Here is a 17,701-nt window from a genome sequence, read left to right as displayed (position 1 = left end):
ACCTGATTATTTCCAGAAATGTGTTTTTATTACAGTTATACTTCAGTTGGTTGACAGGCAAAATAGAATGGGACTACTTTAAGATGGTTTTGTACCAAATGTAATTACCAGGTAGCTGCATAAGAAACAAAGGAGGCCACTATATATTGCTCTCATTTATCTCACCAATGTATTCAACCATGTGAGCAGAGGCAGTCTATTTAAGCTGCTGGAGAAAATAAGCTTCCTGCCAAAGCTGCTCAATATGATATCTTTCCATGACAACATGATGGGTCAGGTCAGCTATCAAGGGGCAACATTGGAACCCTTTGAAATCTGCAGTGGGTCAAACATCTGGGTTCTGGCAAACACTCTTTGGCATATTCTTCTCTTTGTTGCTGTCATATGCCTTCAGTTCATCAACAGAAGGTGTCTACTTACATACCAGAGCTCTTGGAAAAGGTGTTCAACGTTGCTTGCCAGAGATCGAAGACAAAAGGTACACCAAACTCATATCAGATAGTTGCCCTATGTAAACGATGCCACATTAGCATTCCATTCCAAGGAACACATTCAAGCAGCAAATGGACACACTCTCGTTGGTTTGATGATCAGAATCAGGACGACAAATGTCATGGTCCGCAGTGTGATGATGGCAGTTATGGACAGCCTCAAATATCTAGGCTGAACAATCACCAGCAGTCTATCACTAGTTGCTGAAATCAACACAAGCATCACAAAAGCTGCAGCTGTTATGTTCAAGCTGAGTGTGGAACAACAGCAACCTGACTGAAAATACCAAGCTGCGTCCTCAGCACACTCCTCTACAGTAATGAGACCTGGACAACATATGTTAGGCACAAGAATTTCCACCTTGGCTGCCTCAGGCCTATCATCCTTGGAACCTCTTGGCAGAGGTCCTGGAGCTTGCCAATTCCACATCAGCACACTTTCATTACTAACTGTGCTGGTTTAGCCACATTCCTGGAATGGGCGAAGGCCCTATACCCAATGACCTCCAGTATGGTGAACTGGTCACAGGGTCATGACTTGTTGGACATCCATAGCTCCGCTACAGAGAGACCTGCAAGGCAGATATGAAGATGGCGGCCACTGACACTGACCAACTATGACAAAGTTGCCAATGGTCATGGCCTATGGAGGTTGAATGTTTGGAGGGGCATTGGAAGGGGTGAGCAGAAATGGATAGCTCAGCTAACTGAGAAGAGGGCCCCCAGAAAACAGAGGCCAGCAAATCCTGCACCTCCTCAGCCCACTGATTTCCACTGCAGCAAATGTGGCAAAGACTGCCATGCCAGAGAGATGCTTCTGAGCCACACCAGGAGATGTTTGACACAAGAGTTGACCACCAACACACAAACCATCATCTCACGAGATGGAAGGCTGTCAATATCTTTGGTTTAATTTCAGCTGAAAAAAGATTTTAGATTAACACATTAAATTAATATATGTCATTGGAAAATTTGCAGTTGAATCAAGAATCCATTGTAAGACTGCCTCACATATTCAAACAAGAAAACATTCACTACCTCCCTGGAGAGGGAACTTTGCAGCTCAATGAAAATACATGCATTTATCAGCACTTTAACAGAAAAGACATCAATACAGTTGATTTCCTGCAAACAAAATCATTTGGTAGTTACAGATGAGGAAGGTCATTCGACCTACGTAAATCTCCCATGAAAATGAATTTCCCCACTGCAAAGCCCAATTGTTTCTAAACTGCTGCCAGGATTTTCACCTTCACGATTCTATCTGGAAGTCTATTCGATACACTGATGAATTTATCTAAATTTATTAGCTAGTTTGAACTAGGGTACTCTTGTTATACTGTTGAAATTTTCCTTGCATTCCCTTATACATATACCACTAGAAGATGGTGCCTCTTATTCCTGCTGAGCAGATTGGAGAAAATTGGCTCTTTCTTCCGAACTCAGACGTCTGACACAAAGGATCAGCCTGTTTCCAGTGCTGCAATGTCTTCCTTGTGCATAAGTGACCAGATCTGGATGCAGTATTGAACGTTTGACAGAAGCATTGTATAGCTTGATCACTGCTTCACTGAACTTGTATCCTACTGTTTAGGCTATGTAGTTCAACACACTGTTGGTTTTGTTAATTGCTGCTCTACATTGGCTGGACATGGTTAGTGTTTATTTTACCAGGATTCAGATCTCTTTCAGCTTCATCTTTAGCTATTTCAGCACAATTCACGCAGTATTGTGTCCCCATTTTTCCTTCCTGTGTTTTGTAATTTGCTTTCAGTTATTTGCTATTGTTGACCTAATCACATTTTTCAACTTATTTTCTAATTTCAGCTGGCTCATCCAATTTCACCAGCCCTCCTAATTTGGTGCCATCTGCAAATCTGACTACATCAAGTTGCTGAAACCAAATCATTTAGTTTAATTAGAATCAGCACTCTCAGCACTGGGGCAGCCCACTCTGCTCTTCTGCTTAGATCTTCAAGTTTACAAAAGAAGTTGAAGGTTGGTCAAACATAATCTTTCTTTCTGAATGCATATTGATTGTTCACTAGATTGTATATATAATCTTCAAGTTTCCATCTGATAATCAACTCCTTGGAATGGAAAGGAGCCAAATGCATCTGCAGCCTGTGGTTTTTTTTTTAAAATGGGCAGCACATAAAAGGAAAACAAAGGGATTAAGAGTTAAACAAAGAAATACAATAAATCAACCTATTATGCTACCTATGAAATTTCACTGAAACTTTTGAAAGTTGTTGCCATACAAACTTGCAGTAATATCACAAGGCACTGCAACACAAGGATCATTTAATGCAATACCAACAATGAAATGGCATAAAAAAGTTCCGGAAACTGTCACAGAAAAGCTTTAAATATTATATTTAAATTAAGCATATATGTAACAAGGCGCAACTCTCCCATGTATAGATCTATGAACGTGGCAAACAAAACAGTATTAACTGTAGAATGCAAATTCAAATGATAAAATTTAGCACTTTTACTGCCACAATCTTTATTCAAGGTATGAAAGAAAACGTATTTTCCAATTTAGAATTCAATAAACAAGCCATATTATATTATTTTACAAGCATCAAGATACAAAAAATAGCATTCACTGTTACCCACATTGCGGACAGACCGAAGGTGTTCTGCAAAGCAGTCACCCAGTCTGCGTTTGGCCTCTCCAACGTAGAGGAAACCGCATTGGGAGCAACGAATGCAGTAGACTAAGTTGAGGGAAGTGCAAGTGAAATGCTGCTTAACTTGGAAGGTGAGGAGAGGGAAAGTAAAGGGGCAGGTGTTGCACCTTCTGCGGTTGCATGGGAAGGTGGCGTGGGAGGGGGCTGAACAAGTGATTGAAAACAGAATAAATTCCCCATATGAAGATAAGCTTTTGATGCATATTTTGACTTCTTGACTCAGCAGGTTTTCAAAATTTGATTTTTTGCCAATTTTGTGCAACTGAAAATGTACGGAGGGTGGAGCAGGGAAAAAAAAAATCAGGATTACCCTTGTATTTCTTTGCAGTTTATTGTTCTGTAATAGCCAACCAAGAATTTTTATAAACCAATTTTAAATTCTTAAAAAATACACAAACAGTATTCAAAAAGAGACAATTTTTACTTAAAAAGTAGTGTTGAAAATTCTGTACCGCATTATGGAAGTAGAATGATTTCAAGCTTGCAATCTAATCAAGAATCAGATAGCTAAACTGCTTGAGATATGTCGCTTTTTCCTCAATCCCTTGATCAGATAATTGATTACCAACTAGAAATCTATCCTCTTAAAAACATTTATCTCTAGCTGCTTTCCTCCCTCATTTACTGTAAAGAGAACAGCTCTTCAATGAATTTTGCTCTTTCTTCAATTATTCCCATCTACTATATCCAGGTAGTGTGAATTTAATTAATCTGCAAATTCGGATCATAATGGCATGTGACAACTATACATCAACAAGCTAAAATAACTGTTGCACACAATTCTGCCCCTCTACACCCCACCCTCTCCCAATCCATTTACTTAAAAGCCTGTTGCGACACTCTGCATGAGAAATTTATTTAAAAGACAACCAAAGAAACATCACTTATAAAGGAACATTATTAAGAACTATAAATTTAACAGCAGAAGTATTTGGCAAAATCAGTGAATTGATTAACCAAGTATTCAAAATACTTATCCACCCACGGTGGTTGACAGGACCCTCAACCGTGTCCGGCCCATCTCCTGCGCATCCACCCTCACACCTTCTTCTTCCGCCCAGAAACATGATAGGGTCCCCCTTGTCCTCACTTATCACCCCACCAGCCTCCGCGTTCGAAGGATCATCCTCCGCCATTTCCAGCATGATGCCACCACCAAACACATCTTCCCTTCACCCCACCCCCCGGCGGCATTCCGCAGGGATCATCCCTCCGGGACACACTGGTCCACTCCTCCATCACCCCCTACACCTCAACCCCCTCCCACGCTACCTTCCCATGCAACCGCAGAAGGTGCAACACCTGCCCCTTTACTTCCCCTCTCCTCACCTTCCAAGTGAAGCAGCATTTCACTTGCACTTCCCTCAACTTAGTCTATTGCATTTGTTGCTCCCAATGCGGTTTCCTCTACATTGGAGAGGCCAAACGCAGACTGGGTGACTGCTTTGCAGAACACCTTCGGTCTGTCCGCAAGTATTACCCAGACCTCCCTGTCGCTTGCCATTTCAACACTCCACCCTGCTCTCATGCCCACATGTCCATCCTTGTCTTGCTACATTGTTCCAGTGAAGCTCAACGCAAACCGGAGGAACAGCACCTCATCTTCCGACTAGGCACTTTACAGCCTTCCGGACTGAATATTGAGTTCAACAATTTTAGATCATGAACTCTTCCTCCATCCCCACCCCCTTTCCGATTTTCCCCCTCCTTTTTGTTTTTTCCAATAATTTATGTAGATTTTTCTTTTCCCACCTACTTCCATTATTTTTAAGTGTATTTCCATCCATTGTTTTATCTCTACCTTTTAGCCTATTTTGATCCCTTCTCCCCACCCCACCCCCACTAGGGCTATCTGTACCTTGCTCGTCCTGCTTTCTACCCTTAATTAGCACATTCCTTTAGATAATATCACCACCTTCAACACCTCTTTGCCCTTTTGTCTGTGACATCTTTTGGTTATCTCCACCTATCACAGGCCCTCTATCCAGCTCTTCTTGTCGCCCCCCCCTCAAACCAGATTATATTTCACCTCTCTTCTATTTTTACTTAGTTCTGTTGAAGGGTCATTTGGACTCGAAACGTTAACTGTGCTCCTCTCCGCAGATGCTGCCAGGAGTTTTTCCAGGTGTTTTTGTTTATTTAAAATACTAGTTTTCCATTGAGCATTTTTGCACAATTGGACTTTCTCAGCATTGCCAACAGAAAATTAGCTAAATCAGAACTCATCTGCAATAACATTTCTTTTAAACCTCTAAAGTTAAGCAATAGCTTTTGTTAAGTAACAGTCAAGGATATTAATCCAGCTCCTAGAAACTATAGGAAACTGAATACAGTATAAAAATCTGTACACCTCAATTCACAGCCATGACTGTTTTGGATTTTAGCTTTAGATCTAGAGGTATAAAATCCAAGTGTTTTCTTTTGCGTGCACAAATCAGCCTTGTAGCTTTGAAATCAGGAACAAAACAAGTTTTTTTTAAAAATCAGGAATCTTCAGGGAAACAAACCTATGCTCCCAGTGGCAGTCTCCCAGTTCATGCAACAACCGCAGAAAGAACTGCCTTGCTCTGCAAAAAATAGTTGCTCCATTGTTCAAGTAACTCAGCAACTAAGCCTAATTGGTGGCTCCACTTCTCCTAGCAGTTGGTCATATCCTTCCCCAAAATCTCATTATAATAGTCATTGAAAAAGGCCTCAACATGCAACAGGTTCTTTTCCCTCATAACTCCCCTCTTCCCGTTTTAGGATTAATGCCTGGTTTTCAGTTTTAATGCCAATCTCTACTACTATTGACTTTAAACAGAGGACATTTTCCCTCTTCCACCAATATAGTTACAATGTACATCTTTGTAACGTGTACTTTTAATGGCTTCTTCTCTAGAAACACGACAAATAGTACACTATTGGTTATCTAACCCATTTAAGAAACTGCCAGAAAAATGTTCTTGGCTGGGTTGACAGGGAGAGGGGTTGTTGGATCAAAGGTAGGTGCTACAGAAAGGCCTGCACAACTAAAACTTTGATGCAAACCCAATCTGAAGGATAGTAACTGGATTCAAATACTGTAGACTATAAGCTCTCAGGACTTAATGGATGCACAAACTCATTAACGGCATGAATACTCTTTAGATAAAACTCTGCCAATGACACAAAGATAGGCAGCATTGTAAGCGGTATAGATGCAAACATAAAATTACAGAGAGACCACACAAAGTAGGGTTTATTCCCTGTAATTTAGAATGCTTTCGGGCGATTTGATCGTAGTTTCAAGGTTATAAAGGGGAACAGATAGTTTCTCTCTATCTACCCTATTTTCACCGGTTGGAGAGTCTCAGACTAGAGGGTCATAGCCCAAAAACGTGAGCTAGACCTTTCAGAAGTCAAGTTAGGAAACACGTCTACATGTAAAGTTTGGAACTATCTTCCACAAACAGCAGTTGACGCTAGGTCAATTTTGAATGAGATTAATAGATTCCTGTTAACCAAAGATATTAAGGGATATGGGACCAAGGCAGGTATATGAAGTTAAGTCCCAGATCAGCCATAATCTCACTAAATGGCAAATCAGATTTGAAATGCTAACTGGCCCACTCATATGAGCAGAGGCTTTAAACCATTAGTTAGGAAAAACTCAGGAATAAAGAAATGTCTATTGACTGTTCTCTTAAATGGAAAATACAAACCAGGCTTCATTGAAATGGGGATCCTGATGGATTTAAAATAACCCTGAAGCACGACAGCTAGTTAAGGTTGCTGAGCTGAACAAAACTGCAACTAACTCTCACTGCTCAAGCCCCCTAACACTCCTTCCAAGTGAAACAGTGATTTTCTTGTACTACTTCCAATTCAGCTTATTGTATTTGTCACTCACAACGTGGTCTGCTGTGTATTGGGCAAACCAAATGCAGACTGCGTGACCACTTTGCAGAACACCTCCGTTCAGTCCATAAGTATGACCCCAAGCTTCCACTCGCCTGTTATTTTAATTCTCCACCTTGCTCCCTCACTGACCTTTCTTCCCCTTGGCCTGCAAGTATCCCATTGAAGTTCAACCCAAGCTTGCGAAACAGCACTTTGTCTTTTGATTGGGCACTTTACAACCTTCCGGGCTCAACACTGATGTTCAGCAACTATAGATTATAACCTCTGCCCCCATTGTGTTTTGGGTATTTTTATTGGTTTGTTTTTTTTCCCTCTAGTTTTACTCTTATATCCTTTACTTGGAGTTTGGACAGCAGCTATCTTGTCGATTACACTTCCTCTAGACAGATCTTTTGTTTCTTTACTTGTCCCATTAGTGTTTCCTTTGGAATTGCACCATGAATCCTTTCGTCATTTACCCTCTCCTGCCTTCCAAACAATCACAGGCCTTACCTTTCGTTTTTCTTCCCACTTTCACTTGCTCAAAACCTACAGTATTACATCTCTAGCATTTCCCTGTTCTGATGAAAACATCGTAGTAAAATTAACTGTTTCTCTCTCCACAGATGCTGCCAGACCTGATGAGTATTTCCAGCAATTTCTGTTCTTTACTCTAGTACCTTTTGTTTGCCAAGTTCAGAAGATAAACATGACATCTTGGTCCAAACTGTAACCACATTATGAATACACGTGATGCTATAGAAAGATCTTGTATCCAGTATGAGTAAACAAAAGTTTTCAGTACACAGGGTGAGTGGAGCTGTGCTGCCTAAAGATACAAATACTAGACATGGTAAAAGCCCAAAGGTGAATTGGTTTAATATGCGAAATAAATATACACAATAAATGAACCATACATTATCACACACTTGACATTTACCAAAGAAATTATACAAAATCTGTTTGCTGGGATAAAACGTTATGAGTACAATACATTCTATTTACCCCATTACTGACCGTACTACAGAACACAACTGTATCACTGCAGAAACAGATGATTACACTGTGCAAAGGAACAGAGGACTAATAACTCACAATGGGAAATTGCAAAATTGTTTCCTTGAACAGACCACAGACCTTGTTAGCACTGATTTCTAAGTCAAATAATACACCAGCCACTGATAAACCCAAACCACAGAAAGTAGCATACTCTCTCACAGAGAAAGCCACAACAGAGTCAATGTTAACTAAATATTCCCACCCCCAATTTAAAAATGACTATTTATTAAACTTCCTCCCGCAGTATTTTTAAGTTTAAAGTGCAAACCTTGCATTATTAGGGAAAATCAGGCAATCTTTGAAAACTATGCTTCCAAGCTACCATCTTTAAACATGCAAATTAGGAGTAGGCCACTCAGCCCTTACAGCCTGCTCCACCATTCAATAAGATTGTGGCTGATCTGAATGTAACCTCAAACCAACATTCCTGCATACCCTGATAGCCTTTCACTCCCTTGTTAATCAAGAATATATATAGCTCTGCCTTAAAATACTCAAAGGCTCTGCTTCCACTGCCTTTTGAGGAAGAGTTCCAAAGACACTCAACCCTCAGAGAAAAAATGTCTCCTCTTCTCTGCCTTTAATGAGCGACCCCTTATTTGTAAACAGTGACCCCTAGTTCTAGATTCTCCCACAAGAGGAAACATCCTCTCCACATCCACCTTGTCAAGACCCCTCAGGATCCTAAAGGTTTCATTTAAGTCACCTCTTAATCTTCTAAATTCCAGTGGATACAAGCCTAACCTGTCCAGCCTTTATTCATAAGACAACCTGCCCATTCATGGTATTAGTCTAGTAAACCTCTCTCAACTGCTTCCAATGCATTTATGTCAATCTTTAAATAAGGAGACCAGTACTGTACATAATACTCCAGATGTGGTCTCACCAATGCCCTGTACAAGTGAAGCATAACCTCCCTACTTTAGTAATCAATTCTCCTCACAATAAATGATAACATTCTATTAGATTTCCTAATTACCTGCTGTAACTGCATAATAACCTTTTGTGATTCATGCACAAGAACACCCAGATCCCTCTGAATCTCAGAGGTCTGCAATCTCTCACCATTTAAATAATAAGCTTCTTTTTTATTCTTCCTGCCAAAATGAGCGATTTCACATTTCCCCACATTACACTTCATTTGCCAGATCTTTTCCCACACACTTAACATATCTATGTCACTTTGTAGCCCCTTATGTCCTCTTCACCATTTACTTTCCTACCCATCTTTGTGTCGTCAGCAAATTTAGCAACCACTCCTTCGGTCCTTTCATCCAAGTCATTTATATAAATTGTAAAAAGCAGCAGCAGTAAATTTGTACTGCAGAAGCCATCTGGTGTAATACATGTATTGTCAACATAGATTGTAAATTAAAATGGAATATTTTACTTTAGGGTAATTTGCACTTAAGTCTATGGAAGGAATGAGCTTTATGGCCTTTCTCATTCCAAGCGTATTACGTTCATATCACTCGGACTTGACAACACCCTTTTAAATTTGTTACAATGATCTCAAACAGGTTCATCAACTGTCCAGATGCTTTGCTCACATAGCTAGAACAGTCACATTTTCAGTAAGTAAAAGCCAAAGATCAAAGTCTCATTTCTGTTTTATGTACAAATATTAGTCCTGCTGTGTAGAAAAATGAGAACCATGCTAAAAGATTTAACTACTAAATGATCCAAAATTACATTTAGAAGCAAACTATACACAATGTCAAAACAAAATAAGGCATGTAGGCTAAGCATGATTCATTTTTATACATGCTGCATTAACTATTTCTGTAGTCTGCAGAGAATACACATGGCATTCTAGTGAACTTGCACACTTCAGGACATAGCTCTAGTGTACATATATTGGTTGTGCTCAGATGGGGACCATTCTTACAAATCGCTCATCTTCAGAACTGATCAAATTGGTCAAGCTATTCCACTCAGTTCAAAAATGTAACTAAAACCACGGGTAATAATTCTCAAGTAACAGTTTGATTGATAGCTATAACAGAAGAAAATTGGGGTTGTCATTTGACAGCTCAATTATCAAATGCCACGAGTTTTAGGATTGCATTTGACACTTTGCACTCAGCTCACTGGTGAATTAAAAACTATTAAGAGTACAAGAGCACTCTGGCAGAGATCAGCTACGCAGTAAGTAAGGGGCCACATTTTGAGATTTAATGCAAATGATGTGTCTTTGCTGCTTCTGGAAATTAGATCTTTGCAAAATATTTTTGCACTGTACATGCTAAATAAATTTCACATGGAGTTCATGTGCCAGTACATGATATAATCAAGAAGCCATCAATTGGTGTTTTGTGCTCAATGATCAGATCTTACTACAGTTAGGTACTGAACAAGTAAAGGCACCCTGGTCCAAATGAGACAAGTCTGCTTATGGGAGTGGTTAGTGATAGCAATCTCAAATAAGAATATCTATAATGAAGAAAAATAAACATAATAATCATAGCCTGCAATTGTAATCATATAGTGATCATATTATGATGAGCAGTTACAGATGAAGAAACATTTATACAACAGCTTTAACCTGGTATAACATCCCAAGACTCTACAGAGGAGTGTTAAATAGAGTCTGACAGTAAGCCACATAAGGAGATATTTGGAGAGGTGACCGAAAGCTGACTAAAAAGATAGGGTTTTAATGAGTACCTTAAAAGGACAGAGGGCATTCCAGAGCTTAAGACCTAGCTAGACTTAAGGCTTGGTTTCCAATGGTAAAATAGGAGCATGCCAAAGGCCAGGAGTACAGAGATCTAAGAATGCTGCATGGCTGGAGGTGGTAACAGAGACGGGGAGAGTTGAGGCCATGGAGGGATTTAAAAACAAGAATGGGAATTTTAAAAAAGAGATGTCACTGGTCCAGCAGCCAATGTGGATCAGTGAGATTAGGGTTACAGGTGAATATGGCTTTATGCAAATTATGATAACAGCAGCAGAGCTTTGGATTAGCTCAAGCTATGGAGGGTAGAAAATGCGAAGCTGATGGGAGCAGGGCATTTGAATAATTAAGCCTGGAGATAACAATGGAATGGATGATGGTTTCAGCAAATAACTTCACCTGTCTCTGCTTATGGAGGTGGAATAGGCAGCTTTGATGATCGAGTGGATAAGTTCCAAAATTCATCTGAGTCAAATAGAACACCAAGGATGTAAATGGACTGGTTCTAATAGTGTCAAGGGAGGGTAATGGAGTCAGTGGCTAGGGTATGGAGTTGGGGACTGAAGAAAATGGCTTCCGTCTCTTAATATTTAGTCCCAATAAATTTCTACTCATCCTGAACTGGATTTTGAACAAACAAGATGACAAATCAAAGACATTGGAGTGGTTGGGAGAGACGGTCTGATGGGGTAGAGCTAGATGTCAGGGCACACGCAGAAACTGTCAAGCTTTTGGGTGATGCGGAAGGACAAAATGTAGACAGTCATCTATTTCCTCCATATAAAAACAGTGCATGGAAAATCAACCCTATGCAACTTATACTGAGGGGGGACGGTGTAATAGCTCTATGGGCCAGATAGAAAAAAACTGGAAAATTATTTGCACTAAGCGATCCTGACACAGCAATTTTCAAATTTAAAATCATACCACATATAACAGTACAGCCCTTACGAATTTCTGAATGTACACTACAGAAATGAAATAGGAAATTTTGATTCTGCAGCCAAGGTAGCAAAAATCTTTAATACAAGGCTGCCAGGATCAAATATTAAAAAAGCACACAGTAATACTGCTAATAGGTTCTGCGCATCTGAAAGATCATCAGAAACGATGGAACCTTTGTAGAGGAAATTTTCGTTTCTAAAAATTATAGATAGATCACGAAGAATAAACCGACCACCGCCCCTCACCTTACAGCAACCCGGACAGAGCAGTCATCCTGACCAGGCGCCGCCATTGCGTCGTATCAGATCCGAAGCGAGTCCAGAGAATTAAAGCCTCTTAATGTAAAAGCGGAGGCGAGCGGAGTCTGATCCGCATCGAGCGGCTCCTGTGGGTGCACCAAGCCCCGCTACCTGTACCAGCAACCCAGCCGAGCAGGAGCCATGGGGGGTTGAAGCTAAATGCGGCAGCAGGGAGGATGCAGTCACTCCGCCCCCAGCCACAGTCAATAGGAGGGAGGGAAAAACCCTCCGCCTCGCAAAGGCTCCGCTCTCTGGATCCAGGCCACCGCCGCCGCCTCGGCCTGTGCTGGTGTCGCAATGCACCGCTGAAGCGGAGCGGCAGGTGGGGAGGGCGGAGCAGCCAGAGAAGGGGTGGGGTCGGGCCGGGTGGGGTGGGATGGGCCTGGAGCCGGAGTCACGGTCGCACCGCCCTCTCACTGACTATTGTCCGTCCTTCCCCGGCTCCGGTGTCGTCGGGAGGGGAAGCAGCGCCAGCGGGACATCAGCCACAGCCTCCCCTCCCCTCCCCTCCCGTCCCGCTGAGAGACCGAGCTTCGAGTGAAAACCGATCTTATTTTGAAACTGAAATTAGACCGAAGCCGGTTGTAAATGTAAACAGGGTGGGTGGGTGCCAAAACAAATATAAATAAATAAATCCTCCTCCCCCGCCCCCGGAGAGGGGGAGGGGTAAAGAGGCCCGGCCAAATATATGATCGACAGCCACCTTAGCCAATCCGGACGCTGATCGTTTTGTGACGTGTGGGAGTTCCTCACCTGGCAAGTGAGGGCGGGACTGTCCCCATCTTCTATCCAGGTTCAACACTGGCAGTTGGGCAAGGCAGCAATGCCAGCAAAGCAATCAGTGCTCTGCACTCACAGAATCGCAAAAGGAGGCCATTCGGCCCATTGTGTCTGAGCCGGCCGAAAAAAGAAACTACCCAGCTTAATCCAACTTTCCAGCCAATCATGCACCTTCTGATCCAGCAGATTGGTTCCTGGCTGGTTGTGGAAGGTGGCACAGCCATTTATTGGAATTCGTTCTGGCATAGCGGCACCCCAGAGTGTTGGGACATACTGCGTATTATTTGTGTGAAAAGGGAAAAAGGAACAACGGAGAAGAAACATATGTTGCTCTACTCCCACGGGGAAAAATAGTTTTGGTTTGCTGCATGCAGCATAAACTAGCCTGAAAGTTGACTTAGCAGACTGCTCAATGATCAGGGTGGCAAAGCTATAGCCAAATGAAAGATTGAAATTGCTGTTGGGGTATTTCAGTGATACCAGCAATGCAGTATGACCAGTGCATGCCAGTTTCCAGATGCCATTGCGAATGTTGACAGTTTGAATAGGCAGTGCTGCCCCTTCATGCTTGTGCTTTCAGACCTGTGACACCTAAGGTACTAATCCTAAGTGATTTCCTTATGGAAGTACGGCATTAGCTGTCTGCAGAGTTTCAGCAACTGCATGCTGTGATTCTAGTGGCCATAGGTTTCCTTGAGCTTGATATTGTAGGGGCTCTGCGTTAGACGCATCCATGACTGTGGTGATGCCCTAAATTTAGCCATCTCTTCGCATTGCACCAAATGCTTTGAATTGATGGGGTCAGGGTGGGGAGAGTGGGTTGGCAACAGGAGGGAGTCCAATAATCACTCTGAGGAATTATGTCTCATCTTCCTGACTGTTTGTAGTAAGGCTTGCAGCACTGAACTACCAAAATGACTAGCTCAGTCTGCACCACTATATTCTACAACAATTTGCTGAATAAAAGCTGGCTTTGTCTTCCCGCTACTTAATTACCTCCTAATTGCAGTCCACGTCTGATTAAGAGAATTGTAATTCTCCATTTTCTAAAAACTGACAAATATTCAACCAGTTGAAATACACCAGTTTTAAAATGAGTGGTAGCGCATTCATCTTAGAATGTTATGGGTTCAACCCTCACCCCACAGACTTCAGCACCTAATACAAGCTGACACTTCAATACAAAACTGAGGGAATGCTGCAATGTGAGGCGTGGCATCTTTGATGAGACATTAAATTGTGGCCCTGTCTTCCTTCTGAGATGGAGTAAAATAAACTTTGGCACTACTCAAAGACTGGTTTGGGACTTCCCCCTGTGTCCTGACTAATATTTATCCCTTAACCAACATAACTAAAACACACATTATTTGTACATTATCTCATTGTTATTTGTGGGAACATGTTATGCTCATATTGGCTGTGTTTCTATTCATTACAATAGTGACTACTTCAGAAATACATCTCCAGCCATAAAGCTTTTGGGTACCCTGAGGCCATGAAAGGCACTTTATAAATGCAAGTCCTTTCTGCTTTTATTTACTTCAAAAGGTCACAATACTTTATAGTAAAAAATATGGAAAAATGATAATGGTAAATCAGAAATTTTAATTATTGTAATAACAATAAATCTATTATGTTCTCCAAAATACAATATACATGGTGCATTTACTTACAGATTAAACAAAACAGCAATTTAAATGTCAAAACAGAGTTCAAATTCATTTGAGGTAAATTTTTGATTCATTTTAGATTATGTGATTTGCTCTCTGCACTGTTTGGACTGGTCAAGATATTCCTCCTGAAGATATCTACAAGTCAGATTAAAGTATTTATCCCAAACAGTACAAAATGGAAGTTGAATATAGTGGTATTTCAAGTATACTGAAATTTGGCATCATTTACATATATTGCCTCTGTTGGTAAACTGTGTGACATATTAAATACTCTCTGTTGCACTTTAGTATTACATTTCTGCATATTTATCCAATTCTCTTACCAGTTCTAAAAATTCAAAGGAAACTGGCAAATATTAGCTGGCAGCAACAGCATACTGCATTTGAGATGTTTTAGGTAACTCTTATTTTTTAAGCTACAAATGTGCATCACCTAATCTACTATCATCATAGCTTGCCAATGTCTGTCAACAGGAAGTGAGCCTTGATCAAATATATAGCTTCTCTGTGTAAGAACAAAAATATTAAGTTTTGGCCTACAATTTCCAAACTTGCAACTTGGTATTTATCAAATATACCAGAATTACCACCTCAAAAATTATAGACATGCAAAACAGATAGGGGTAAAAATTTGACTCAGGCACTGGCGCAAAACAAGCAGTATTGGTTCAGCCATCCGTTAAAAGCAGAAGCTGATATTCAGTTTCATTGATTGCAATTTGGAAATTAATATCAAATGCTGCATACATCTGTCCATTTTGCAGCACCGCCAGAAATGAATTTCTACCCATAGTTTCTTTTACTTTTTTTCTGTCACGATATAAAATGCAATGAATTTGTAATTATAAAGCTCTTTCAAAACATTACAGGAAGAAACGGCCTTGCTTGTTTCCTATATACATGCTTTTTTTTTATCTCTGTCATATCCTGGTCTGGCCATATGAATATTTTGTTGTTGGAGCTACAACACCATAATATTTTCACAGAAATGCATGATCAGAGTTAATTACTGTAAGATTACATGCATCATGCAAAAGAGATTTTAGAATATGAAGTTGGGGTTGAGGTACTGTAGTATGATTAGTTAGACTAGCACAATACTTTATGAAAACCAATATTTTACAGCATACAATCATGCAATCAAAGACAGAATATTACTGGCAATTTCTGTCCCAAGTATACGTTCCATTTCCTTTTTCTTACATTGAAGCAAACTTTATCATGGATATATAAATTACCAGTTTATTTAGAAGTCATTCTTAGTTACACAAAACACTAAGAAATCATAATGGACCAATGACAATTTAATACAATTAATAAAAATACAATTTCAAACTCAACATCTTTTTGTTAAATCTAAAAACAAATAGAAAGGACACTCAGGAGTTCTGGCAGTAAATTTCTGGCTGCCGTTTATAGCTTACAAGTTTAAATACTGGCTTTGAGTGTCATTTGAGTTATAACTTTCCTCAGTGCACAGGTTCCACATACTCAAGATGAAACTTTGCACCAGCAGAGTTTTCTGCATCAGGAGAGGTGCAATGGAAATTGGACCAGTCCGGCACCATAGAAGCATACCTCCTGTTGTCAATTAATTCATGGTCCACACCATCCTGATGGGAAGGGAAAGGAATAAATGGTGTGAAATGGGGTCAGTGGCTCCATTCTCCAATGATATAAAACAGTAAACAACACAAAAACTTGGTATCCCAGTGTGAAGAATACCAAATACATAAAGAAAACAAATTCTGTCCAGAAGAGCTTGGACTCTTATCTGAATAGGTTCTAGTCTATCCATGATAGCTTTCAAAAGGACCAAAGTGAACTCAGGTATTTTTTTAGAACTGTGTTATTAGACTATTCAGTGGTAAAATGCAGATACAATAAATACAAATAATACTTCCTTTGTTGTAGCAAAAGGTCTACATTTTATATAAACTGATACTGTAGTACTTATTGATATCTAAGGTAAACAGTCATTACCTTGAAAAACCAGAATCAGTAAGCATTAATTAGTAATCGGGAGCTGCAAGAAATGTAGAAGTAGTATTTAATGGAGTTCTGTAGTAGTAGCAAATATGGAATTAACATTTCCTGCTAAAGCATGGTTAGAACTCTAGATCTTATAGTGTTGAGATCCATTCCTATTCCATTTTTTAAAAAAGGGTATATTTAAGAACCCCTCCCTATCCACCCTCTTCTCAAACAAAGGGTTCTGATAATTAAAATAAAATACTATTTGTGGTTGTTGCAAAGGAACTTCCTGGGCGAAGTGCTGAAGATGATGATGGCGCAGCATCATCCTTGTCAAAATCTAGGCTGGCCACTCACTGTACTAGATGATGCCTGATGAGACATTTTTATTAAAACAAAATAAGGCTCTTTCAACTTTTCAATTTGGGCAGAGCCTTTAATTACATTTAAAGAATGGGAACCAATTCCTTGCAAAGTGTAAATTCTAGTTTCCTCTTAACATCCATGATATTTTTTGAAAATGCTTTCAAAATAATGTCTAAATGCTAATATTTCAATAATGTTAACCTGTAAAAAAAAGTTAATACAGTTTCACTGTATTCTAAAGGAATGATAAGATGATTTATGTAAAAATTAAATTTTATCATCCTAGAAGAAGCTAGTTAATGATCTTAATAAATAGGAATTTATTTTTTATTTATTTTGTTTGTCTCATGCAATTCCTTTGTAGCTCTTCTTGCCATGTTATTCACATTCATCATCAGTGTCGTTACTCTTCAATTCCAGTGGTTCTTAGCACAGAGTCTTCTCCCAAAACCCTGCACAGTTCATTCAGTCGCTGTTGCATTTGAGGGACTCCAGCCAGTTGAGACTCAAGTCTCTGCTTTTCTTCAGACAGTGAAAGTCGAGTAGCAGTGTCCAATTGTTCAAATCGCCAACCACCCTCCCCATCAAACTGTAACAAGTGTGTGTGGTATTTCCTACAAAGATAAATGAAATTAATTTTACAAATATTCCTTCCATTTGACAAATACTGAAACTTCCAGATGAAAATAAAGTGCTGGATTTGATTTTGCTCTTGTCCTGAAACATGATAATTTACTTTTGAGGATACGCATCAGCTTCCTCTATATCATTCATAACTCAATAATGGCCAGTTACATTTTTAAAGTGCTCTAACATTCAGGAAGATGTTTTAACAGATATTGACAGTTATGGAAGAATTGAAAATTGTATCAATACATGT

General features: G+C 39.9%; 2 protein-coding genes across 6 annotated transcripts in view; both read right to left on the bottom strand.

The window, feature by feature from the left end:
- kif21a (kinesin family member 21A) overlaps window positions 1-12,324 on the bottom strand; it is a 133,371-nt gene extending 121,047 nt beyond the window's left edge. For all 3 annotated transcript variants that reach the window (XM_078553524.1, XM_078553526.1, XM_078553525.1), the window contains exon 1: window positions 11,975-12,324. In XM_078553524.1, coding sequence (XP_078409650.1) covers window positions 11,975-12,021 — 47 coding nt within the window. In that variant the 5' untranslated portion in view covers window positions 12,022-12,324. The remainder of the gene's footprint in view (window positions 1-11,974) is intronic.
- A 2,069-nt stretch (window positions 12,325-14,393) lies between these two features.
- abcd2 (ATP-binding cassette, sub-family D (ALD), member 2) overlaps window positions 14,394-17,701 on the bottom strand; it is a 146,073-nt gene continuing 142,765 nt past the window's right edge. For all 3 annotated transcript variants that reach the window (XM_078553517.1, XM_078553519.1, XM_078553521.1), the window contains one exon: window positions 14,394-17,435. In XM_078553517.1, coding sequence (XP_078409643.1) covers window positions 17,225-17,435 — 211 coding nt within the window. In that variant the 3' untranslated portion in view covers window positions 14,394-17,224. The remainder of the gene's footprint in view (window positions 17,436-17,701) is intronic.

Source organism: Cetorhinus maximus, chromosome 12, assembly GCF_964194155.1.
Source record: "Cetorhinus maximus chromosome 12, sCetMax3.hap1.1, whole genome shotgun sequence".
In the NCBI taxonomy this organism is placed as follows: domain Eukaryota; kingdom Metazoa; phylum Chordata; class Chondrichthyes; order Lamniformes; family Cetorhinidae; genus Cetorhinus; species Cetorhinus maximus.
This window is presented reverse-complemented; position numbering and strand designations above follow the sequence as displayed.